Source organism: Schistocerca cancellata, chromosome 10, assembly GCF_023864275.1.
Source record: "Schistocerca cancellata isolate TAMUIC-IGC-003103 chromosome 10, iqSchCanc2.1, whole genome shotgun sequence".
Lineage (NCBI taxonomy): Eukaryota > Metazoa > Arthropoda > Insecta > Orthoptera > Acrididae > Schistocerca > Schistocerca cancellata.
In genome coordinates, this window is record NC_064635.1 from 165,999,061 (window position 1) to 166,026,094 (window position 27,034).

General features: G+C 40.7%; 1 protein-coding gene across 1 annotated transcript in view; it reads right to left on the reverse strand.

Moving 5' to 3' along the window:
- Nucleotides 1-27,034, reverse strand: part of LOC126106221 (serine/arginine repetitive matrix protein 1-like) — a 229,175-nt gene that overhangs the window by 104,534 nt on the left and 97,607 nt on the right. The window contains exons 2-4 of the mRNA XM_049912451.1: nucleotides 21,310-21,415; nucleotides 9,167-9,402; nucleotides 3,929-4,117 (exon numbers count right to left, since the gene is read on the reverse strand). Of these exons, the coding sequence (XP_049768408.1) occupies nucleotides 3,929-4,117; nucleotides 9,167-9,402; nucleotides 21,310-21,415 (531 nt within the window). The remainder of the gene's footprint in view (nucleotides 1-3,928; nucleotides 4,118-9,166; nucleotides 9,403-21,309; nucleotides 21,416-27,034) is intronic.

The window sequence follows — 27,034 nt, forward strand, 5'->3', positions numbered from 1 at the left end:
TATAAAATTGAAAATACACATAAACATAATGTTAATTAAATACTATTTCATACCGTTTTTTAAATCTTCAAAGAAATTTGCCTGAAAGAGGTCACACAAAAACAAACAAAAGCTAAAAATCAGCCAGTTTATTACAATCCAGTACTAGATATGAAATAGGATCCAAATCAGGAGTGGATAAGTTAAGATCAAAATAAAATATCAAGGAATAAATAAATGTTAAATTAGTTAGCATCTTAAAAAAATTCACCTTAAACCATAGACATTTCATTCTTCATATCTTTCTATCTCTTATACTTCCTGAGAACTTGACTAAAATTTACTAGTTTTAAGGTATTTTCATCCACCTTTTTAACCATTACATTTATTTCTCTCATTAGAATACAGTTACATTTCTTTCCATAATTTGTTTCAACAATTTCAAATTGAGCAGCTTCATGATCTTCATTGATCTCCAGACAATATTCAAATTACATTTTATATGTTACGAAGTTTAACATGTTAGGGTAGTGTTCAGTCAGCAATTTTATTACGCTTCCAGTTTGTCTGGGACATTATAAATGTTCAGTTATCTGCATAAAATTGTATTTAAATCAATAATTTACACTGTTAATTTTGAAATTCTTCTGTTTACCACTCATTCCAACACGTTTTTTGTGTTTGTCAGTTATAAAACAACATTGCATTCATAGAATTATTAAGTGTTTCTTCCTCTAATTCTGTTTTGTATTCATTTTCTTATCCCACAACTGGAACACGAACATCCACACCATGTGCAAAAATTTTCTTTGTGCTCAAAGACTTTATTTTATATCAACTACAGCGTCATTAACATCTGACCATCGCTGAAGAAAGTAGCCAGCCGTTAAAACATGCAATTACAACAATTTCCCACATCATTTCTTTACAGTCTCTCTCCTTCAGGAAGTTCTAACAGATAAAGAATTTGATTCTTTTTCTGTTTATCTCATCGTTATTTTTGCTATATTATGCTAATGACATGGTAAAGCTAATTGTATTAAAACAGGTAATGAAATGAAAATATGTTCTGTTCTACAGAAAAATAGTTTTCCCATCTTCATTTGTATCAACTATATTGCATGTGACTTAAATTAATTGGTTTCAATTTCAGATATTGAAATGGTATATAAAATCACTTTGTCTGACCTCTGATATTGCAGTTTCTTTAGTTCTATTACAAAATATAGTTTCATCATTCTCAGCAATTACACACATTATAAAATCTTGGACTTTATTATGTGTTGGTACTAAAGAAGGACGTTTGGTTCATAACTAGTAGAAACTCCAATGTCAACTTTTGACTTAAAAGAAAAGAAACTACATGTCTAAGTCCTAGGTATCAGAATACATGAATCATTTGAAGATTACACATTTGCACTAAGAAAGGAATTATGAAAACCTTACATTATTGATGCACAACTTAAATTATAATGGAATGCTTTTTGTTGAATGTAAATGTCGTTTGGTTAAAAATTGTTCAGTAAACTCTTAGAACATATACTATTTAATTTTTTAATTACAATGCAGAAGAACAGGAAGGTCATAGAGGAACTCCACTGAATACACATTAAATTTATCGTCATGGTGATGCAAATAGTAATATAATCAGGTCTTGTAAGGACTTAAAATGGATAAATATATTAGGATCAACTGAGAAGAAATGAATATAAAACAAAAATGAAAAGAAGTATCAAAAGAAAACTGAATGAAGTATTCAAAAGTACAAACTGAATTTAATTTGATGTATTAATAGATGGATGGTTACTGATGTTGAGTAAATGACTGGCAACAACAGTAGTCAGAATGAAAATGTGGGATGCATGAAAATATTGAAAAATGAATTCGGCTCTTTCATCATCAACAGCCTGAAATGTATTTTATATTTAATATGGTTTTTGATTAAACTCGAACAATTAAACTTCCATATACTTTGTGGGAATTAGAGAAACATGGTAAAGAAATAGGTGACTGGATGAATAAAAATTTTCTTTTTAAATTGATCACCTTTGCTACATTTATTGTTTTCCAGGTACTAACTTTGGGAGAGTTCAGTTAAGGGAATCAAGGCATTAACTCATTGCAAGGTGAATAAAAACAGCATGTATTGCTTAAAGAGGGCATAAATATTTAGTATATGGATTTGAAGTATGTACAATTTCAGACATAATTTAAAAGAAAGAATGTACAATTAAGTTTTCAGATGGTGAAAACGTAGCTGCAACACCTGGCAGAGAAATTATGTAAGGAAAAAGAAATTTAGAACTAGGAGCCAAAGTGAGAAATAGTACTACATTAAGGAGCACACTTGATATCCTGCCTGTAACGAACAATATTTATTCTGGTGATTATCTAATGTTACAAGGACATGAAAACAATATGGCTCAAAAAAGAGCAGAGATTACATGTTCAATAATTGTCTAATGGAAAATGTGGGTATAGCATTCAATGATTGTTCGTTTTTCCTTTCATGTTTAATTAGTTGATAAAAAATCATTACAGAGACAATGATAAATAACACTAAAATCTTGTAAATGAATGGCAAAAAGTTACATTGCATTAAATTTGCTATGGATATTGTAATTTTAGAAGACCAACATATGATACAAATTACATGTTACAGATATTGGTGAATGTCTTAGGCAAGTGTAAGCAAAAAACAGATGTAGATGAAACAGAATCCAAATTGATAAAAAAGTGAAGAGTCATTTGTGCTATGAATTCATACGATTTTCTCAAAAAAAAATGAAGGAGATTGTGTAGATTGTCCATTATTAGGAGGTTGCTGCAGAGAGGAAGGAATATAAAGAGGAAAATGTAGCGGCGTCACCAATTACAAGATTTCACTTTTCTTGATAACGGCCTGCCAGACTGGACTTGCAAGTCTGCTGCTACTGGGAATCTCCTTGATTATCACATACGATGAGTAACAGTGAAACACAATTTCTCAGGAGGAGCACGGCTGGCAGCCACAGAGTGTGACAGAATCACATGAGAGTGTCAGTCGTCAAAAGCGTTTGTGTCTCATGCAAGTGGCGTCAACCATATGTGCGGTTCAGAACCTCAGTTCTGACTCCTGAAGCTACCTCAGTATCTCCTCAGGCAACTATTCTTACAGCAGCAAAGCATGCAGGAAATGCCTCCAAATCTGGTTCCAAGAAAACGGAGGTAACTAGAAGAGTATTGTATCATAGTACCTAAGTGCAAACTATGCAAATATAAGGCCAGAGAAATTCAGGTATGTGTTCGAGGCGATCAAGAAGTCATCACAGCAAGTTTACGAAAAATGGACTTAGCATTTCACGTAAGGAAATATTATAATAAAATTCATTGTCAAGAAATAGAAAAGTATTGATCGTTAGAAGAGAAAAATTCGCCTGATTGCTCCACCTCAGAACAATTAATTATCATACCAAGAAAAGAAAATAAACTACTCAGGAAAAACTAAATGTAGGTTCTGAGGAGTATATTAGGAAACTGGACACTATCTTGAAATATAGAAGTAACACAGAAGTGTACAGCCGTGTAAAAAGCTACATGCGCGATTAGGAAAAGACCTATAATGTTCAGTAGGCACATCCGAAAAATGTGTCATAGCAGACTGACAAGAAAAGTTGTATAGTATTTTGTAAAATTAAAAGGAAAACCCAACGGGCTTAGAGAACTGCGTGAAAGCTTATAAGACAGTAACATAAATAAGCAAGGAATTTAAGACAAAACGAGATTAGGAGTGGGAAGATTTCGAAAACATTAAGTTCCAAAAAATACGGAAGAAAATGGATAGCAGAAGAAAGAAACAGGAAAGTTAACAGATGCAGGTGTGTTTGGGAAAGTGTGAAGCTAAATTAGTAGATTAGAAAGAAGGAACTCTGACGAGAGGTTTAGTGGTGAATGAGTTTGTGTGCCTCACCTGAGGTCAGAGATGGCGGAGGAATCCCTGCGCTTGCGGCCAGTGAGCGTGGCGTCCGCCGAGGACTCGCGCCTCTTGCGGAAGCCGAAGCCTGACGAGGTGTGCGTCTCCGGGGGCGGCGCCGACGTCGTCGTGGAGGACCGCCCCCAGGGCAGCGACTTGGCCAGGTCCGCCAGCGTCTCCCGCCGACTGTGCCAACACCACGTCACATTACGTTACGTACACAGTATGAACTTAATTTTAAGTAAAGTAAACATCTACTGCGAGAGCAAACGCTATTGCACATCCAACTGAATGGATTGTGCATTTGAGTCGAACCATATAGTCACAAGGAGCTAATGAACAATATGCAGTAAGTGAAATTTGCTGCTACACAGGAAAATTCGTTGAGACAGTAGGATATATGAGGTGCAGTGTATTTCGAGCTAGGGAGTCACTTGTAGCCAGAAAGATACTTTGTGTCAAAAGGATGCTATTAGCTGGAAGGACACTGAAAGCCACAAAGCTACTTTACACTGGAAGGATGCTTTGAGCAACTTCGGACTGGCGAAATAATGAAGAGCTTGACATACACATCATGTTGGAAGGACATATCAAGTCAGAAAGATACAGCAGGGTACTCCTTTGGATACCATATAGCGAGCAAAAGAGTTACGTTTTAGCTGCAGGGATATGGAGATGGAAGAGTACATTGATGAAGATGGAAACCTTGTGTCAAAAGGATATGTCTTAGTTGAATGTTTTTAGCCAAAGGATGCATCAAACTGGAACTATACGTACACAGTATGAACTTAATTTTAAGTAAAGTAAACATCTACTGCGAGAGAAAAAGCTATTGCACACCCAACTGAATGGGTTGTGCATTTGAGTCGAACCATATAGTCACAAGGAGCTAATGAACTATATGCAGTAGGTGAAGTTTACTGCTACACGGGAAAATTCGTTGAGACAGTAAGATACATGAGGTGCAGTGTATTTCGAGCTAGGGAGTCACTTGTAGCCAGAAAGATACTTTGTGTGAAAAAGGATGCTATTAGCTGGAAGGACACTGAAAGCCACAAAGCTACTTTACATTGGAAGGATGCTTTGAGCAACTTCGGACTGGCGAAATAATGAAGAGCTTGACATACACATCATGTTGGAAGGATATATCAAGGCAGAAAGATACATCAGGATACTCCTTTGGAGACCATACAGCGAGCAAAAGGGTTACGTTTTAGCTGCAGGGATATGGAGATGGAAGAGTACATTGATGAAGATGGAAACCTTGTGTCAAAAGGATATGTCTTAGTTGAATGTTTTTAGCCAAAGGATGCATCAAACTGGAACTATACGTACACAGTATGAACTTAATTTTAAGTAAAGTAAACATCTACTGCGAGAGAAAAAGCTATTGCACACCCAACTGAATGGATTGTGCATTTGAGTCGAACCATATAGTCACAAGGAGCTAATGAACAATATGCAGTAAGTGAAGTTTACTGATACACAGGAAAATTCGTTGAGACAGTAAGATATATGAGGTTCAGGGTATTTCTAGCTAGGGAGTCACTTGTAGCCAGAAAGATACTTTCTCTCAAAAGGATGCTATTAGCTGGAAGGACACTGAAAGCCACAAAGCTACTTTACACTGGAAGGATGCTTTGAGCAACTTCGGACTGGCGAAATAATGAAGAGCTTGACATACACATCATGTTGGAAGGATATAACAAGGCAGAAAGATACAGCAGGATACTCCTTTGGAGACCATACAGCGAGCAAAAGGGTTGCGTTTTAGCTGCAGGGATATGGAGATGGAAGAGTACATTGATGAAGGTGGAAACCTTGTGTCAAAAGGATATGTCTTAGTGGAATGTTTTTAGCCATAGGATGCATCAAACTGGAACTATACTGCAAGCCAGAAGAATATTGCGAGGCAGAAAAAAATGTTAAAAGGAAGGATAACTTGATCTGCTGTGCTGTATGAAGGTGGAATGCTATGTCGGGCTGGGTTAATGTGTCAAGGCAGAAGAATATGGAAAGACATGAAATGGCAGAAGGATATGGCCTGGCAGAAGGACATATTGACACATAAGGGTAATTGGAGTTATGTGGATATATTGAAATTGTGCTGGTGTATGCCGGCAGAGAGGTTACGGGAGAATCGATAGAGGCTGATGACAAGACTCACTGGAAGCGCGCCGCCACACCTTCTTGATCGCCATGGACCGGAAGGTCAGTTAGTTCATTTAGTTCGAGTTAGTTCAAGCCTGTTGCACCTAGTGAGTTCCAGCGTGTCACCGACTCGGAGCTGCAGAATTAGCGTCTAGCACAGAGACAGGCAGCATATAGCAACCTTATAGTGAACATAGCAGACTTCTACTTCACCAGCAGTGAGGTTAAAGTAGACTATATAGGAGAGTTTGTACGACAGCACATGGATGCTTAAGCTAAGTAGCTCTTTGTTTATGAATAAAGAACCCAGTTAATAATTGCGTGCAGTTTGTGTTATAGAACGAGGATACTGACCGCCAACCAACATCTCTACCTTGCTTCCCATGGTACAGCTGTACAGAGTCAATGAGATGACATAAAAGCTGGTAACGAAAATCCAACAGGTATAATACGATACATTGAAACACAAGGATTTGTTAAGTTATAAAGGCACATTGAGGCGAAATGGTACTTCAAACATGAGGGATATGTGGCTGGGATAGGGTGGGCGGGGGAGGGGGGGCGGTGAATGGTGGATGTAAGTCCAGCTGGGACTAAAAAAAAAAGAAGCGAAAAGTATACATAAAGATATGCCACGGCAGAAGAACTTGGCGTGGTACAAGAATACGTTGACACATAAGAACAAGTGGAGGCAGAAGGATACAATGTGAGAAAGGCACTCTAAAGTTTCAAATTCCCATGCCCAGTCAACCACATGAGTAGTGTGCACATAAGATGCAAGGCCTTGTTATGTGTGAACAGCTGAACTTGTGATTACACAACATTTGAGCAGACTCTAGACAATATTATGGAAGTGTACAGCACAATAAGATATGATGGATTAGCTGAGGACGTTGTAAAAACCACACCTCATCCAATGAAGTGAATCGTAATAATGGACAACCTCGTTTCGATATGCAGCCCTGCTTCTACTGTTCCTCAGAGCAGGGGAAGGTTTTCAGTGGAGTGATAGTAAATGACATAATGTTTCATACTGACATGGACGTCAATGACATTGGTAGATGGCCTGGAATTAACAGTGAACAGAGTTTCAGGGGACAAGAATGAACTTTAGTAGGTTTTTTTATGTTCGACGCTTTGGGACAGATTTTCCTGGGTTGACGCCGTAAAATATACTTTGGTAAATGGCAAACAGAAGAAAAGAGTTAGACAAACATACTGACAATATCTTGCTCCCAAAAAGTGATGGTAAAAGTTAGTAAATGAAATATAAAAATTGATATTACATTAATCTCAAGAAACACATTGAGTTCAGATGCGGCAAAGGAACAAATCTGATACATCAAATGTATACACTAACAAGATAAAGCTATTTCATACAAAAATTAAAACCTTTGGCCATATTGATTCTTCAGATCACACATCACACATTGAGACTGAATTTTGACTTTTTATTAGATGCGAACAGAAACGCTATAGAATTAATTGAATTTTGGTATTAACATAGACATATATATAAAGTCAATGGATTTAATTCAAATCAAATTTTGGTCACATTGCTAATGAAGCACAATTACGTACGAAATCCGTACCATTCCTGAAGTTATACAAAGGAAAACGTTTTTACATGGATTCAGAAACATCGCTTCATATAATAGTTCGAACCATAGGACAAATGCATGCCTGACTCTCTGCTGAGTCTAAAACAGATCATCACAAATGATAGCTCTTTTAAGATCAAGCATTTACACCATTATATAACTATAAGTGGAGAAATAATTTTGCGCACGCCAGCTGTGCACAAGGAACGACAGTACAGAAGTTGGAGCCTGTGAACTCAAACGGTTAGGTTGGAGTTCAGAGAGTGAGCAACTGAACCTGCACTCGACGCTCCTGAAGAAGACATAAATGGGAGCTGAGTTAATATCATAGAGAGATGACTTCGCCGCTGTGTGTGCTACCACCGTCCTACACACACATAATTACTGTAAGAGAAGGGGAATGTGGTGAGAGTGGTGGAGAGTAGAGGAGTTCGGCAGTCAGAGCGTGGGCCACCTGGTGAGTGGGTCCTATTGGCTGGTGCTGTGCAGGTGTGCTAACTGCAGTCACCCATCTCATTCAGGATGAGTGTAAGACAACAGGAATGTTATAGAGCTGGTAGTGAGTTGAGGAGTACTGCAGTCAGAGGCCACGCGGGATTAGCCGAGCGGTCTAGGGCGCTGCAGTCATGGACTGTGCAGCTGGTCCTGGAGGAGGTTCGAGTCCTCCCTCGGGCATGGGTTTGTGTGATAATTTAGGATAAGTAGTGTGTAAGCTTTGGGACTTATGACCTTAGCAGTTAAGTCCCATAAGATTTCACACACATTTGAACATTCTTTTGCAGTCAGAGTGGGGGGCCACCTGGTGAACAGCACCTTGTGACTGGAGCCATGTAGCTGAGCTGGGTGTAACCACCCCACTTATCCAAGAGGAATGTGATAGGATCGGTGACGGTTTGGGTAGGCAGAGTGGGTGGGAACCTGGTGGGTGGGTTGTTGTGGATGGAGTCATACGGCTTTACTAGCTGTAACGACCCCAGTTATTCAGGATGTGTGTAAGACAAGAGGAATGTGATAAGACTAGTGGTGAGTTGAGGCGTTGGGCAGGCAGACTGCGTGGGAACCAGGTGGGTGGGTTGTTGTGGATATAGTCATACAGCTGTACTAGCTGTAACCACCCCAGTCATTCAGGATGGGTGTAAGACAGGACGAATGTTATAAGACTGGTGGTGAGTTGAGGAGCTGTGCACTCAGAATGGGGGGTGGGGGGGGGGCACATAGTGAGCAGGTCCTTATTACTGGTGCCCACGTAACCATCCCACATACCCAGGGTGAGAGGAACACAAGAGGAATGTGGTCAGATCAGCAGTGAATTGAGGGATTGGGCAGGCAAACTGGGTGGGAACTGGTGAGTGGGTCATGATGGATGGAGTCGTGAGGCTATGCTAGCTGCAACCATCCCTCTCATTCAGGGAATAAGACCAGAGAAATGTGGTGGATTGTGGCGAGTTGAGCAGTTGGACAGTCAGAACGGGGGGTCTGCCACCTGGTGAGCGGGTCCTTGTGGCTGGAGCCTCTCAGCGAGCGGGATCCGTGCGAGCTGCCGCCGCCCCACTCGCGCAGGATGTCGGTCAGCTGGGCCAGCGAGGAGCGCCGGCGCCGGCCCGCCGTCGTGGGCGGCGACGTCTCCTGCGTCTCGGTGGGCGGCGACACCGACGTGATCTGCGCCGCCGAGTCGCGCCGCCCCGCGCCCAGCCGCTGACGCAGCGTCGACTCCTCCACCTGCCGCCACCAGGAACACGCGTACAACGCACTGCACGCCACGAGAAGAGGTAAGGTGTCTTCTCCAGCTACACACAAGCTGATATAAAGACTTAGCACATGCTGTGGTTGGTCTGAGATAGTGATGAAAACGGGCCCTGACAACACACGTACCCTACTCACCTGACACCACAAGAACTTCACTCCAGGGGATAGTTATGTTTCAAAACCCAGTCTTTGATGAGGTCATAAGATATTGTACACAACCTTATACAGGGCTTAAATGGGAAAGAAACTGGGACGTAACATTCTTTAGAATTACTTTTTCATCCTTGTCCTGCATAACCAGCACTGTTGTTGTCTTCAGTCCTGAGACTGGTTTGATGCAGCTCTCCATGCTACTCTATCCTGTGCAAGCTTCTTCATCTCCCAGTACTTACTGCAACCTACATCCTTCTGAATCTGCTTAGAGTATTCATCTCTTGGTCTCCCTCTACGATTTTTATCCTCCACGCTGCCCTACAATGCTAAATTTGTGATCCCTTGATGCCTCAGAACATGTCCTACCAACCGGTCCCTTCTTCTTGTCAAGTTGTGCCACAAATTCTTGTTCTCCCCAATTCTATTAAATACCTCCTCTTTAGTTATGTGATCTACCCATCTAATCTTCAGCATTCTTCTGTAGCACCACATTTCGAAAGCTTCTATTCTCTTCTTGTCCAAACTATTTATCGTCCATGTTTCACTTCCATACATGGCTACACTCCATACAAATACTTTCAGAAACGACTTCCTGACATTTAAATCTATACTCGAAGTTAACAAATTTCTCTTCTTCAGAAACGCTTTCCTTGCCATTGCCAGTCTACATTTTATATCCTCTCTACTTCGACCATCATCAGTTATTTTGCTCCCCAAATAGCAAAACTCCTCTACTACTTTAAGTGTCTTATTTCCTAATCTAATACCCTCAACATCACTCGACTTAATTCGACTACATTCCATTATCCTCGTTTTGCTTTTGTCGATGTTTATCTTATATCCTCCTTTCAAGACACTATCCATTTCGTTCAACCGCTCTTCCAAGTCCTTTGCTGTCTGTGACAGAATTACAATATCGTCGGCAAACCTCAACGTTTTTATTTCTTCTCCCTGGACTTTAATACCTACTCCGAATTTTTCTTTTGTTTCCTTTACTGCTTGCTCAATATACTGATTGAATAACATCGGGGACAGGCTACAACCCTGTCTCACTCCCATCCCAACCGCTGCTTCCCTTTCATGCTCCTCGACTCTTATAACTGCCATCTGGTTTCTGTACAAATTGTAAATAGCCTTTCGCTCCCTGTATTTTACCCCTGCCACCATAAGAATTTGAAAGAGAGTATTATAGCAACTCCTAAATCACGTGTGAAGAATACTATATGTTACCCAAGCAACACGCTGCATTTACCAAACGTAAGGGTTGAAATTTGAGACACGGATAGCAAGTACCATAGTTCACTTATTGTTCGTATACAGTAGCAAGAATTATTTGTACCTGAACTGGCGGTACACACCTGTAAGGTTTCTAGCTTATTTTTCGTATTCAAGGTAAGTGATATAATCTCTATTTCCATTCAATGTGTCAAACTTCGTATCTGTATACTGTCTATTTTTCAGATATTTTCTGTAGCGATATGTAACACTACAGACGTTCTGAGTACAAGCAGTATGTTCATTGATTGCCATTGTAGTTGCTGTGTCATTCTGAGAGAAACTATTGAGTCAGTTTGGTGGTGGTCACGCTAGACAGCGGTTTGGAAATTGCTTCCAGAGCACAGAGAGAAGATACAGAGGATGTTGAAGTTCGGAAATACTATCTGGTAATGATTAATTTGCGAAGTGAAGATTACCAGTTACTGGTCTTGCTACACTGATTGGGTGCACGTAATTTGTGATGTATCTGAAAAGAACCAAGTTTTAGTAGGATTTTTTTATTGGCTCAGTTTACTTAGTTTCATTGTTCAGGCGTGAATAAGGAATGTTGTGCATTCACACGGCTTGCAGCCAGAAGTTATAGATGCAGAACTCCTTTACCACTTTAATTCTTAATTTCATGGTAGAGTAATACTTTTACTAACAAGTAACTTTTATAAAGATGATCGTAATAGTAAGACAATAAGTTTCAGTAGTCACAATAAAGTTCTCTAAACGAAAGCTAGTCTCTTTTCAATCACTTAGTGGGTTTAAATTCGTCCTCTGTTTCCCAACAACAGTTTTTTTCACGTTATGTGTGTCGCTTCATTGCACTCTACGAAACACAATGATCGAAGCACGATCTGCTTAACATAGTTGCACGTCCTTTCAAGGCTTTCTTTCCTCCATAGTCTCCTGCTGCACTGCGTTTTTTATGTTCATCACTTTGAGCATTGTTCAGTTTCAGTTGCCACGGGTAAGCCATGAAAATTTATTAGGGCCAGTAACATTAAAAGTCAAGGTTGTAAAATCTTTCACGGTTAAGTATTGCATTTTAAAATTCATGCCAGGCTCAGTTAGGTGGAGATCAGTTGATAGTTTTTTCAGAGTACAGTGTTACGATCCCGTGTGTATTATTTAGTGTTTGCAATTTTATTTACTCAATTTGTGTATATAAAGTCACAGGGTATTTTCGTAGATGCATTTTGATTATTTATTCTTTCAAAATTCAATCTGTCATTTCTTGTAGAATTTTTATTTTGATAGTTTTGTTTGCTGGATTTGCATGTCACGAATTGTGACGTTACACACTGTAATACCGTGCACAGGACTGCACAATACAGCATTTCGCAGGACAGTTTCTGTGGCATACAGTTTTAGGTTTTTGACATTTTGGTAAAAGTTTATTCGAAAACAGTTATGCAATTGAAGATGGTATTGGCGACTCATGTTATCAAATAGCGCATTCGTAATTAAATCACTTGCATTGTTCAGGGCGGCAACAAAGATACACGAAGTTAAAAATAGGAAATCAGTCCAGGTTTAGTTCACAACAAATAAACATTTTTGTTTAGAATAGTTACTCAGCTTGCGAAACTTTTACTCAAAGGTTGCACCTTTGAACGCAACGATGACTACTAACCAGGCTGGGCAATGAGTCGAAGAGACAATGAGATTGTATTTCAGGAACGGCTACGTGATTTCATTCTGTTTCTGCTAAGTTCCAGAAAACATCAGTCCTTGTAGCCACCGATTGTTGGTGTGTCAGTATCTTGGCAAACCAGGATCTGATGTTTTCAAAAAGTGAGAGATCTGGAAAGTCGTTAAAATTCGTGGTGAAACCATTAGCTGTCCTTTACTTTGCACAGTTCGCTACTAGTTTCGGCCAATGACCATTATCAAACTTAGCTGGCATAAATGGTAGGGAACTTATACCATAATTTGAATAAATGTAATTTGCTCTTTTGAGCCCACCATAGTACGTAAAATTTTTTCACAATAATAGCTGTGTAAAATGGCTTTCATCAAGAAGCAAGTCCACATCATCAGCTAGTAACACACAGTGTGTGTTGTTGTGAAAAACTTTTGCGTGCTATGGCCGGCTAAAAAGAGCATATTATTTTTGTTCAAGTTAAGGTATAGTCATTGACCGAAACGAGCACTGAATTGTGCAAAATAAAGAACAGGTGAAGGGTTAACCATGAATTTTAAGAGTTATTTGGTGGCTGAATATCACCACTTGCAAACATATATAGATATGGACAACTTGCTGGTCAGGGCAACAGTTATACTCTCTCTATAGAAGAATATGAGGATAGTACAGTCAGCACGAGGTCTTGCGTTATCGTGTTGAAAAATAATATCGTATACCTTATACATAGACCACAAGAAATGGCCTTAACACATTAGAAATGTTACACGCTTGTCAGACCTACTAGCTTTGCAAGCCAGAGGTGACTGTTAGTTACACAATGCCACGTGGTACCATTCTGGGATTTGCAAGGCCCATACCACGATAAAGAATAAAATCTGCAAACATTATTTGTCTCTGGAACCTTCGCAGATCTGTACATTGATGGAGATGCTGTACAGGTAATGATTACTCGTATGAAACAAACACGTCGTGCCATTTTTATGTCCATTGTTGTCAGTGGGGTCATCACCGTTAGCATCCCTCTTCCGCCTGCCGTGTCAACCCATTGTTGACTTAAGGATCGTGTTATGTTTGCACAACCATCCACATCTCAGGGAGTAAAGGCCGGCGCAACCGATGCACCTCAACCACGAACCCTAACGTGAACCCATCACCCGAAAACAGGTGAACCGGTCCACAAGATCAGGGACTGTTCAGCATGATTGTGGGGTCTCTATTCCACCTACTCAAAATGGCTATCGCTAGTTCCATGAATGAATTACAGTGAGGTCTTCTGTATCTTCGCCGGACTCTGACATGGAGATCGAGGTGAATGCAACAGTGTTGGTCCTCCATTTCGCGTCAGCGTCACCGATGACGTGGACTCTGTGTCAGTTGGCAAGACCCTTTGGGTCAGTAGGCCCATTTTCCGCTTGTAGCTTTGTTGATGTTTTCGAAGCCTTCCGATCACCACGAAATTTCTTCTTCACACAATTGTCAGCTCTTGTTTTTTCTCTCGGTTTGCTACTATGGCTTTGTTTATTGGTTTTGATATTCTGGGCTAGTCTGTCCTTGCGCATTTGTGTACTGTTTCCGACGCAACGCGATCCATACGATCACTCACTGTTTCTCTAACACAGACACCGACAGGGCTTCCTCTCCTCCACCTTTTTTTATTCCAACGACATACGCATGAGTCGTTCTGATGCTCACAGGCATTAACACCCAAATGGTATACGGCACCACGATACCGTCACCAATAACATGCCAGAATGTCCCGAATGAATACCACATGAGGTCCATCATTCAAACAGGATGGAATCAAATAAGCTCCAATTTTTAAGAGTGTACAATTATTCCAGTCCACAAATTGTGAGGTAATCGTTGCTTGTTATCTGAGACAAGCATGTCTATGAATTCTCAGCACTCCATACACAGCTATTTCAGCTATACACAGAACAGAGGCTGAGAGTAAACCGGAAAAACACCAACGAAATGAGAAGTAGCAGAAAAGAGAATAGAGAGAAACTTAACATCAAAATTGGTAATCACGAAGTAGTCGAAGTTAAGGAATTCTGCTGTATTGGAGGCAAAATAAATCTTGATGGACGAAGATAGGACGACAAAGAAAGCAGAGGACATTCCTGGCAAAGATAAGTCTACTAGCTTCAACCGTAGGCCTTAATTTTGGAGAAAAATAAGTGAGAATGTACGCACAGCAGTATATAGTAGTGAATCATCGAAAGTGGGAAAACCACTACGGAAAAGAATAGAAGCGTTTCAGATATGGTGCTACAGAAGAACGTTGAAAAGTAGATCGACATGTAAAATAAGAGATAAATAGGTTCTTTGCGAAATCGCCGAGAAAGTAACATACGAAAACCTCTGAAGACAAGAAGGATGACAGAACATGTTTTGATACACCAAGCAGTAACCAAATTCCGTGGTGCTTTAGGTAGCTGTAGAGGTCAAAAAGTGTAGTACAAGACTGGAGTATACACTACAAATAACTGAAGATGTAGGGTGGAAGTGCAACTACTAGATGAAGAGGTTAGCACAGGAGGGAGATTCATGGCGGACGACATCAAAGCAGTCAGACAAACTGATCATTCCCAAACAAATTGTTTTGACGAAGCTGTGCACTGAGGGAAATGGAAAGTGTCACACCATGACCCGTAAGTCCTATATTAATCAAACATTGTCGAGATATTCTTCACGTAAGAGGTATTAAACTGTTAAACTTCTGGAAATGTTGTCTTTAACCAACATCAGTACGAAATGTGACCACTATTGGAAGCAATACAATGGTATAGCCATTGTGGCACAGAAGCAAACGGCTTCCGAATGTCAGGTCGAGCAATATTTTGATAAGCTCGTGTCAATTCATGAAAACCGCAGGTTTGTTGTACCAGCGAGCATTCGGCTTTACTTAAAGGTATACCAAATCAGTGTTGCTGTCTCATCCAATACTTCCGCATACCACGGTTTGAGAGTGGAGAGTTATGGGTCAGGATAATCGTTGCTAGCTTTGATCTCTCATCACGTCATCTGTAACCACGCTGACGTCGATCAGACGTCCATAATCAGAAAAGATACTCATCACTGTGAACCAAAGAATAGCCATCAACGGGCCAGTTTAATCTGGCCCTAGATTTTACGTCTCAGTAATCTTGAGTAGTATTGTCAGCGCTGAAGGAAGCAAGACTGCTCTAGACCGTAACTGAGTGTGCAAAAGTTCGTGGTGGCATCCAGCCTGTCACCTCTGCCCGGATCAAACGTTGTCATCCGACTATTCCTCCGAGAAAGTCGATCATCATGTAGTCCTTCTGGAAGGCCTGTGCCTACCCTTCTTGTCACACTGTAGTCCTGATTCCATTTCGTCACCATTCGTCTGTGCGACCTGTCGATATGACGGTCCTATGTTCCTCATGCAAATGATTCGACCGTTCCAAACACAGAGAGATGGAGGCAGACTGCATGTGAATGTACACTGTGTGATCAGAAGTATCCGGACATCCCAAAAACATACGTTTTTCATATTAGGTGCATTGTGCTGTCTCCTACCATCAGGTACTCTATAGCAGTGACCTCAGTAGGCGTTACACATCGTGACAGAACAGAATGGGGCACTCCGCAGAACTCAGGTACTTCGAACTTGGTTGGGTGTCACTTGTGTCACACATCGTACGCCAGATTTCCACACTCCTAAACGTCCCTAGGTCCACTGTTTCTGATGTGATAGTGAAGTGGAAACGTGAAGGGACACGTACAGCACAAAAGCGTAGAGGCCGACCTCGTCTATTGACTGACAGAGAGCGCCGACAGTTGAAGAGGGTCGTAAAGTGGAATAGGCATACATTTATCCAGACCGTCATACAGGAACTCGAAACTGCATCAGGATCTATTGCAAGTACTATGACAGTTAGGTGGGAGGTGAGAAAACTTGGATTTCATGGTCGAGCAGCTGTTCATAAGCCACACATCACGCCAGTAAATGCCAAATAACGCCTCACTTGGTGGAAGGAGATTAATATTGAGCGATTGAACAGTGGAAAAACGTTGTGTGGAGTGACGGATCACTGTACGCAATATGGCGATCCGATGGCATGGTGTGGGTATGGCGAAATCCCAGTGAACGTGTGTAGTGCCAACATTAAATTTCGGAGACTGTGGTGTTATGGTGTGGTCGTGTTTTTCATGCAAAGGGTTTGCACCCCTTGTTTTTTTGCGTGGCACTATTACATCGCAGGGCTGCGTTGATGTTTTAAGCACATTTTTGCTTCCCACTGTTGAAGGGCAATTCAGGGATGGCGACTGCATCTTTCGACATGATCGAGCAGCTTTTCATAATGCACGGCCTATGACGGAGTGGTTGCACGACAATAACATCCCTGTAATAAACTGGCCTGCACAGAGTCCTGACCTGAATCCTGTAGAACACCTTGGCCTCACCGATCGACATCAATACCAATCCTCAGTGCAGCACTCCGTGAGGAATGGGCTGCCATTCCCCAACAAACCTTCCAGCACCTGTTTGTACGTAAGCCTGTGAGACTGGAAGCTGTCATCAAGGCTAAAGGTGGGCCAACACCATACTGAATTCCAGCATTACCGATGGAGGGCGCTACGAACTTGTAAGTCATGTCAGCCAGGTGTCAGGAGACTTTTGATCACATAGTGTAATTTAGCTATGCTACGTAGTGATCTGAAGGGTTACATTAATGTTAAACACAGCCAACAGCCATCATGAACTTACGTCAGTCTTCACCTGTAGGGTTGACATTTCTGTCCAATGAAAATACAGGGTTATTACAAATGGTTGAAGCGATTTCACAGCTCTACAATAACTTTATTATTTGAGATATTTTCAAAATGCTTTGCACACACGTACAAAAACTCAAAAAGTTTTTTTAGGCATTCACAAATGTTCGATATGTGCCCCTTTAGTGATTCGGCAGACATCAAGCCGATAATCAAGTTCCTCCCACACTCGGCGCAGCATGTCCCCATCAATGAGTTCGAAAGCATCGTTGATGCGAGCTCGCAGTTCTGGCACGTTTCTTGGTAGAGGAGGTTTAAACACTGAATCTTTCACATAACCCCACAGAAAGAAATCGCATGGGGTTAAGTCGGGAGAGCGTGGAGGCCATGACATGAATTGCTGATCATGATCTCCACCACGACCGATCCATCAGTTTTCCAATCTCCTGTTTAAGAAATGCCGAACATCATGATGGAAGTGCTGTGGAGCACCATCCTGTTGAAAGATGAAGTCGGTTCTGTCGGTCTCCAGTTGTGGCATGAGCCAATTTTCCGCGGGCTACGCGTGAAACTTGCCCGCACGCGTTCAACCGTTTCTTCGCTCACTGCAGGCCGACCCGTCGATTTCCCCTTACAGAGGTATCCAGAAGCTTTAAATTGCGCATACCATCGCCGAATGGATTTAGAAGTTGGTGTATCTTTGTTGAACTTCGTCCTGAAGTGTCGTTGCACTGTTATGACTGACTGATGTGAGTGCATTTCAAGCACGACATACGCTTTCTCGGCTCCTGTCGTCATTTTGTCTCACTGCGCTCTCGACCGCTCTGACGGCAGAAACCTGAAGTGCGGCTTCAGCCGAACAAAACTTTATGAGTTTTTCTACGTATCTGTAGTGTGTCGTGACCATATGTCAATGAATGGAGCTACAGTGAATTTATGAAATCGCTTCAATCATTTGTAATAGCCCTGTACTTAGATTAAGCTCAGGTAATAATGAAATTTTATTCAACATATCCCACATGAATGGAAATACAGGAGATGGATTTGTTAGCTGGTTGCCAAAGTGTTCATAGTGCGACACTGGCCATGTCTGTCAGTGTAATATCTGAGCCTCCTTATCCCAGTGAGCTGACACAGTGGTTAGCACATTCGAGGACATCAGTTCAAATCCCCATCCGGTCGGCCGGAATTAGGTTTTCCGTCACTTTTCTGTATCGCTCCAGGAAAACACTGGGATGGTCCCTTTGAATATTACAGTCTATTTCTTTCCCCATCCTTTCGTATTCCGAGCTTGTGTTGGTTAGCTCGCCAGTGATGTAGTGTCTTGTAGATAAGGTGTTTATTACATTTGCACGAGCTTCAGATAGGAGCGGCTAATTTCCTGTTATCTGTGTGGTTACTAGTTCAGTTTTCAAATTTCTCCATATTTGAGCATATACTAGAGACAGTCTTGCGTATCAAAAGCAGTGTAGTATGAAGTAGCGCCGCTTGCATTGGCCACCCGTGTATCGTACAGACGTTTAGGTTAGAGCAGCTGAGTGTAGGTTAGACCGTCGGTGACTCAGCACCTTCCGTTCCTGCAGCAGATAAGGCGAGTACACAGATCGTTTATATATTTTAACGAGTTTCATACAGGAAGTGTCTATAGTTCCGTTGTACTCAGTACGGAATGAAACTGTGAATGCTGAGTTCATACACGAGCTGAGTTGCTAATGCTTTGGTCAGAGCTCCAGGTGGTGTCACTCACACGGCTTGAGGCTCCTGGTACTGGGCATCAGTCTGGGAAGCCGGACATGGGGATCCAATGGATATCCAACACTCCCCTAGTGTCCTCTGATCGGTCGACAACTGCTGCCACCCCAGGTACTGCCGGCACTGAGATTGACCACTAACCCGTTATCGAGTGGAAGGTTGCGCTAAGGTGTGCCCGGCAATGAAAGAGTTTTTGGGGACAGTGGGGGAGCGGGTGCGATTGGTTGGAGAACCTCCACAGTTCATCTGACATATGGGTTTCTGACACTATATCTCTCTAACAATGTCCTTGTGCCAGATGCAGGAATCCATGTGCAGCCTGTGTCGACACTGGGGGGAGTCATTAAAGATGTGTAGAGGTTGTTCCAGATGCCATGAAGAGCACAGGATGCAGCCGACTTCAGGTGGTGGCTTACGTCAGTACTAACGATATGTGTCACTTTGTATTAGAAGAGATTCTTTCTGGTTTCAGGCAGCTACTGAAATGGTAGAGACTGCCGTCTTGCTTACGAGATGAAGGCGGGACTCACCATCTGTAGCATCATTGTTAGACTAGACGGTGGTTCTTTGGCACAGAGTAGAGGGTTTGAATCAGAGGATTCGACATTTCTGTGACCCTGTAGGGTGCAGATTCCTCGGCTTACGCCATAGGATGATTAAGCACTTGTGACTTCGACTTGATTCCTAAGATGAAGTCAAGTCAGTAATGCCATTGGATTTCCCTCTTTGCCTATGTTTTGGTATCTTAAATGAATCCACATTCGTGTCTTCTCCACCTTGTTCTCTTTTGTTACCGTGTAATGTGCCCGCAAAGCGAGCAGGGGGCATAAGTCTCGTCGCGAACAGTGGTCACTATGTTTTGGCTTATCATTGTACGCATGTAATAACCTGCTTCAAAATCTGTAATTTTTTTTATGAATACTGCTGTAATTTTTTCATGAGCACCTGTGTATAGATGAATTCCGGTATTTGAGTCTCTGTTGAAGACTTGTTCCGTATCGTCTATAGAAGTTACACATACGACTAACTAAATGCAGAAATCTACTGTTGGGGTAAGACTCTCCTAGCTGTCCTGATTGGGGAGAGAGTGAGTGTCATTTATTTTCATGTCAAACAGATATCTCCACAACTACATTGAATGTCTCAGAAAGAATCCTCTCTACATTTATGTTATGTCAAACGATTCATCTTTCTGTCCACCATGATACAGAAGCTCCAGAGTAATATAGGATCTCTCTCTCTCTCTCTCTCTCTCCCTCTCTCTCTCTCTCTCTCTCACACACACACACACACACACACACACACACACACACACAAAAATGCACCATTTTCCTCCCTAATAATTTATTTATTCTTGCCTTTGTTCAGAAAACTAAAAGTAGTTTATTCTTAAATTAATAATAGTGAATATGTAAAAGACTATGCTTCGAAATATGTATGCTGTTCTTATATTTTTAAATACGTTGGAATAAACTAAGTTTATATTTACATTTGATTAATTTCGTGTGTAAAATGTGGTTCAGATAACTTATCAATTCTAGGTAAATAGTTATTTAACAGTGAAAGTGATTGAAACGGAACACAGGTATTGCTTTAGGCTTTTAAAGTAGTCACAAACCTCTACCATTCCAGTATACCAAAAATAATTTAATATAAATCTCAATATGATTTCCAAATGATGACACTTTTGTCATTTCGTACTACAACTTCATAAAGATAATAAATTGACAGTTAAAGGGCAAAAATGTTACCATTTTCGATATGCTACATGGCACTGACTCCAAAAAATTGGAGACCCATTGAAAATTTTTATTAATTAACTAATTCAATCAGTTAAATGGTAGTTCCGCTGAGTTTAAGCTCATTTACAAGTATCTTTTGCTGACAGCAGATGCTTAAAATGAAAATTGTGTTTGAAAATCTGATACATATTTTTCATTACTACAATCTGTAATTTGGAAATTTGTCACTTAGGAATCACTATCCAAAGTTAAATTGTTAGCCATGTTGATGCAACATCTATTTCTCAACAGCTGCTGATCACAGTTAACCATTTGCTCATAGAAGCGATAATCACGTTGTGTATGCTTCAAAATATATTAAATTAAGTTAGGTTGGGACAGTTTACGTTAGATGGGGATCTGTTAGGTTAGGTTAGATTATGTTGGATTAGGGTAGTTTAAGTTAGGTTACATTAGATTATGTTAGGTTCTGTTAAGTTAGATTAGATTATATTTCGTTGAATTAGGATTGGTTATGTTAGGGAAGGGCAGTATTTACATATTAGGCATGGGGGAGTACGGTAACCTCGACAAAATACGTACCTGCTCCCGGACGAGGTCGTCCCAGCCATTGCCACCCTGCCAGACGAGCCCCACCTGGTGGCTCAGGATGGGCAGGTTGCAGACGAAGCAGATGGCTGTCATCGTCCTGTGGGCACCCCAAAGCCACGATGTCACCCGACCAGTTCATGGTGGAAGGTGCTTTGTTGATTAACTATATGATGGCCTTGGTTACAGGACTGACTAGGTGAGAAGCGGTAAGAAAACACGCTCACCAGAGAAAACGTTATTCACGCCCTTAATAGAACACACTGGTCGTGATGGAGCGCTGCATATTGTGTAGAAGTCCCAGACGGTCATCTAACTCTCCACCACTGACGGCGGTAATATGTGTGTAACTGTTTGTTTTATGTAACAAGCACAGAGTCAGTTGGTCGACGTGCAGACGTGACGCAATGGAAGAAAGGAGCAATAATGTTTGGAATTCTCCTAAATTACGCAGTAAGTGAAATTACCAGACTTCTTGGTGTATCCACACGGACTGTCCGTTGTTTCTTCAAGGAATGGTGTAGCGCTTACAGGATGGAAACCGACAGCAGCCATTCATGATAGTAAATTGTTACAGTCAGAATGTTTATACCAACCAGTTTGCGAATGAAAACTTAAATTTAGTTCATGTAATGAATAATTTGGGGTTGATTGCCTTGCAAAAGTCCACTGCCCACACTGGCACAGAAGGCTGCATGTCTTCAGTGGGCCAAACAAAACTTACTGGAGAGTAGATGACTGAAAGTGTAAAGTGTGATCTGAAGAGACTTCTTAAAGTACAGAAGTGAATGAGTGCATCGAGGCCTAATGAAGCGTTGGAGCCACAGTGTGTCGAGCGTGTTGTTGAAGCCAGAGATGATTCTGTGATATTTTGGGGATATTTTTCTATGCACGACGTGGGCTGAGAATTCCGGTTACCGTGAACGACACAGATTTTTTATTTCAAATTTTTCATCACCAACTGTTGCCCATCCTTCTACAGCAATCATGTTGCAAAATGTATGTATATTTTGTGAAATGTTCAGCAACTCAATAATATTTGACTCTGTGATTCCTCATACTCAATTTTAAATTAAGGAGTTAATCAAAGTAGAAAGAGATTGCCGTGTATCTCCACTCATGATTAGAATTACAGAGCTCAACAGATGAAAGGAAAAATCAATCTGCTATAAAATGTACAGATATATCCCAAAAATGCATGTGTAAGTGATGGACAGGGCATTTACCTTCTGACGGTCCCTACCACGAAATTAATACAAGAACATACTACTCTGATATCACAATTTTAGAGGTTGTGGTGAGTACATTTTGACTGTTGTTTACTACATTCGTGTAATCATATGTTTTTGTTTCACACAGAATAGAAATTATTGTTGTCAAGTAAGCCATATATGATTTTGATGAATGAGAAAAACACTACTGCATATTTTCAGGTAGGACAGGACAATATTAGGCTTTGTAGAACTTCTCTATGAAATAATTATTTACAGTTATTTTAAGAAGTAGAGGAAAATTATGATCTTAGAACCAAGAGATGGAGTGCATAAGCAGATTAAACTTACCTGACACTTCACTAAAATTAAAATAAAGAAGTAATGTAAATTTAAAATACTAGGTACTATTGAATAAAGTTCGCTTTAGACATTCCCAACCAGTGCATTGGAAAAGAAATCGAGAAGCCAATAACTTTGAAATTTCAATTTAGCAAGTAGCAGTTAGTTGACGATGCCTTAGCGTTAGTATCTGAAAACAGCGTTAGACATTCTGCGCTCTCATGGAGATGCAGATGGCTCCTAAAGCTACAGCCTCAAATGCGCTGCTGAAAGAGAAATAGAGCAGAGAAAGTCAGCACTGGCATGTATTTAGAAACCAACTTCAGTTCATTAATCAATATGTGGAATGTGGGCTAGTGAAAAATCAAAAATTTCTTTTATATTTGCGGCAACTTCATTTTAATTTAGATTTGGTGTCCTCGCTATAACTTTTAAGCAACGTCTATTTCAAAAATGTTAAATCCTTTAAGATACCGAATGTATGAATAATATCAAAACAAAAGGAAAAAGCAGGTATTAGGATTCAACATAAAAACTCAGTACTGAACAAACAATACAAAAGTTGTAACAGAAGTATTACTTGATTGCATGATTTATTTAGACAGGTCCCAATAAATTTATCTTTATAAATGGGAGTATTAAAATAGTTTTATAGTTGTAATTTAACTTTCAATTAATTTATGATCAAAATTTAAATTTTCTTTAATGAGCAGTCAAATGATATAATTCTTTACACCATCATATTTACTTTTTATATTTATTATAAATTTTGACACTTATGTAATTGTAGTTAAAATACTGAAATCCATATGTTAAAAGTAAAACTGCATTTCTATACATAAGAACGAAACATAAAGAAAATCATTTCAGAAAGAACACACTCATGCTACAAAAAGGGTATCATAAGGATATGTAAAGTCTAAATGTGTACTGGTGTCAAGGTAATTGGTATCAATTCATCACACATGTTTCTACTAGATGTAATCCTAAGAGGAACATAACATTTTTGAAATAGAGCACAAGTGTCTAGCAACTGTGACATGCGTTGCTAATCTTAGCAAGCAGGTGCGATGCGTATAGCGTAACGTAGAAAAATAGATCATCTATCTGTGAGTAATGCGTTCCAAAAATGCCATGCACCTGTCCTTTAAGTGAACAGTGTGTTTATTGAAACAATAAAAATGTATTTGTTGCTTAGATGCGCATTCCAAAAGCTATTTTGTGCCATAGGTATCAAATCAAAAACAATTTCGATAAAAATATTTCTGTGGTTTGAAAAGCAGGCTGATGAAATAATTTATGTGCTCCACCACTGACAAATTACAATAATTATTTGCAGCCAATAATTTTGAAAATGTTTGACTTTCGATATGAAAGAGTTTAAATAAAATTTGATGTATATATAAAGAAGCTAGAATACGCAATATCCTACTTTGCTGGTGATCAAGAAATTGCCACAAACAAAATGGCCACTGACGCAACATATTTGGATGATGTGAATGCGAAATTATGAGACACTGCTGGAGCAGAAAGAAACTTTTTTTGTGGTAGTGGAAATGAAATGTCAAATGTATGACATTTGAGAAAACGTGGTTTCCCTCAGCATAAGACTTCAGAAGTTTATAAAAATTGAATAAATAGAAATCTTTCGCTCACCTCTGTTTAACAATAAAATTGAAATATTGTTTACTTTCCCATACCATTCTATAGTATGTTATCAGTTTTGCTTTCAGTACCGATAGTACTAGTGCTTTGCGTAAGTGTCGTGACTGTAAAGAGTTTTAGGTAACGAAATTCACCTAGAGTAGAAATTCATTTAATTTTGAATCACAAGAGACCTCAAAACACTTACTTGTGTGTTTAATGACCCATTTGCACAGTACTCACAGTTTCGTCAGTGAAAAATCATCGACTCCAAAACAGTCGTTCAGTGGCCTATTTACTTCCAAAATACGTGAAAATGTGAGACTAGGCTTGTCACAAAATTTTAAAAATGGAAAAAGTAAGTAACATCTCTATCCACTCGGTGTGAACGAGTGTGTCTGTTGGTACACCTGTAGTGACGAAGGCGGGGAGATGGGAGCGCCATTGCTCATTCTCGAATTCTCCGCTAGATGTCAGGCGGGGCGCGGGGGGTGTACGCGGGGGGAGTAGTTGTGGAAGAGGTGGAAGCTAGGCCCCTGCGGCTGAAACAGAAAGCAGTGATACGTCTCCTGCTTACACTGCAACACAACCGTCACAGAAAGTCCGTCAGAGCGGCGCCTGGCAGTCTGCGCGCCGCCATAGTCGTCAGATCTCACTGTTGAGCTTCACCATGTCACTACGGTACCTGTTGAAGAAACACTTTGCATGCACACGTAGAAAAGATGAATAAATCAAGCAATTACAAACCCTCTTAATTCTAACTACTGCTACTGGCAGATGATGAAGTGCAAATATCAGTAATACACTACTGGCCATCAAAATTGCTACACCACGAAGATAACGTGCTACAGAGGCGAAATTTAACCGATAGGAAGAAGATGCAGTGATATGCAAATGATTAGTTTTTTAAATCATTCACACAAGGTTGGCGCGGGTGGCGACATCTACAACGGGCTGACATGAGAAAAGTTTCCAACCGATTTCTCATACACAAACAGCAGTTGACCCGCGTTGCCTGGTGAAACGTTGTTGTGATGCCTCGTGTAAGGAGGAAAATCCGTACCATCACTTTTCCGACTTTGATAAAGGTCGGATTGTAGCCTATCGCGATTGCGGTTTATCGTATCGCGACATTGCTGCTCGCGTTGGTCGAGATCCAATGACTGTTATTAGAATATGGAATCGGCGGGTTCAGGAGGGTAATACGGAACGCCGTGCTGGATCCCAACGGCCTCGTATCACTATCAGTCGAGATGACAGGCATCTTATCCGCATGGCTGTAACGGATCGTGCAGCCACGTCTCGATCCCTGAGTCAACAGATGGGGACGTTTGCAAGACAACAACCATCTGCACGAACATTTCGACGACGTTTGCAGCAGCATGGACTATCAGCTCGGAGACCACGGCTGCGGTTACCCTTGTCGCTGTATCACAGTAGCGCCTGCGATGGTGTACTCAACGACGAACCTGGGTGCACGAATGTCATTTTTTCGAATGAATCCATGATGGTCGTATCCGAGTTTGGCGACATCGCGGTAAACGCACATTGGAAGCGTCTATTCGTCAACGCAATACTGGCGTATCGCCCGGCGTGATGGTATGGGGTGCCGTTGGTTACACGTCTCGGTCACCTCTTGTTCGCATTGACGGCACTTTGAACAGTGGACGTTACACTTCAGATGTGTTACGACCCGTGGCTCTACCCTTCATTCGATCCCTGCAAAACCCTACATTTCAGCAGGGTAATGCACGACCGCATGTTGCAGGTCCTGTACGGCCTTCCTGGATACAGAAAATGTTCGACTGGCCAGCTCATCACTACTTTTGAAGCTGCATGCTCAGCTGTACCTGTACACGCCATCCAAGCTCTGTTTCACTCAATGCCCAGGCGTATCAAGGCCGTTATTACGGCCAGAGGTGGTTGTTCTGGGTACTGATTTCTCAGGATCTATGCACCCAAATTGCGTGAAAATGTAATCACATGTCAGTTCTAGTGTAATATATTTGTCCAATGAATACCCGTTTATCATCTGCATTTCTTCTTGGTGTAGCAATTTTAATGGCCAGTAGTGTATAACTGTTAAACAACAGAAGTAAGATTAAAATAATATTTACATCTTCAGGCAGATTAAACCACGCCATATTCCTCTTCAGACTTCTTCCTAGAAACTCGAGGCTGAATCAACACTCAAAACAGTTAACTTCGGTGACTAACCTGCAGACATGTATATCAGATTAAAACAGCTTACCTCAAGAAACAACATTGTCCTCTTGTAATTGGCAGTTTCTAAACAGCATCTTCGACAGTTAACAACATTAACCAACTGATCAAGATTGTGTTTTGTATGTGCTACAGAAATTCGATGTGTTACTCAAAGTTTTGGCCCATTTTGAACAGCATTTTCTGATTTCTGAAATACAAACAATATGTAGAATTTTAGGTTTTACATATTCTCAAAATTCTACTTTTCTTCCCATGTTGCAAGAAACTTTCGATATTTTCTGAACTTGTACAACTAA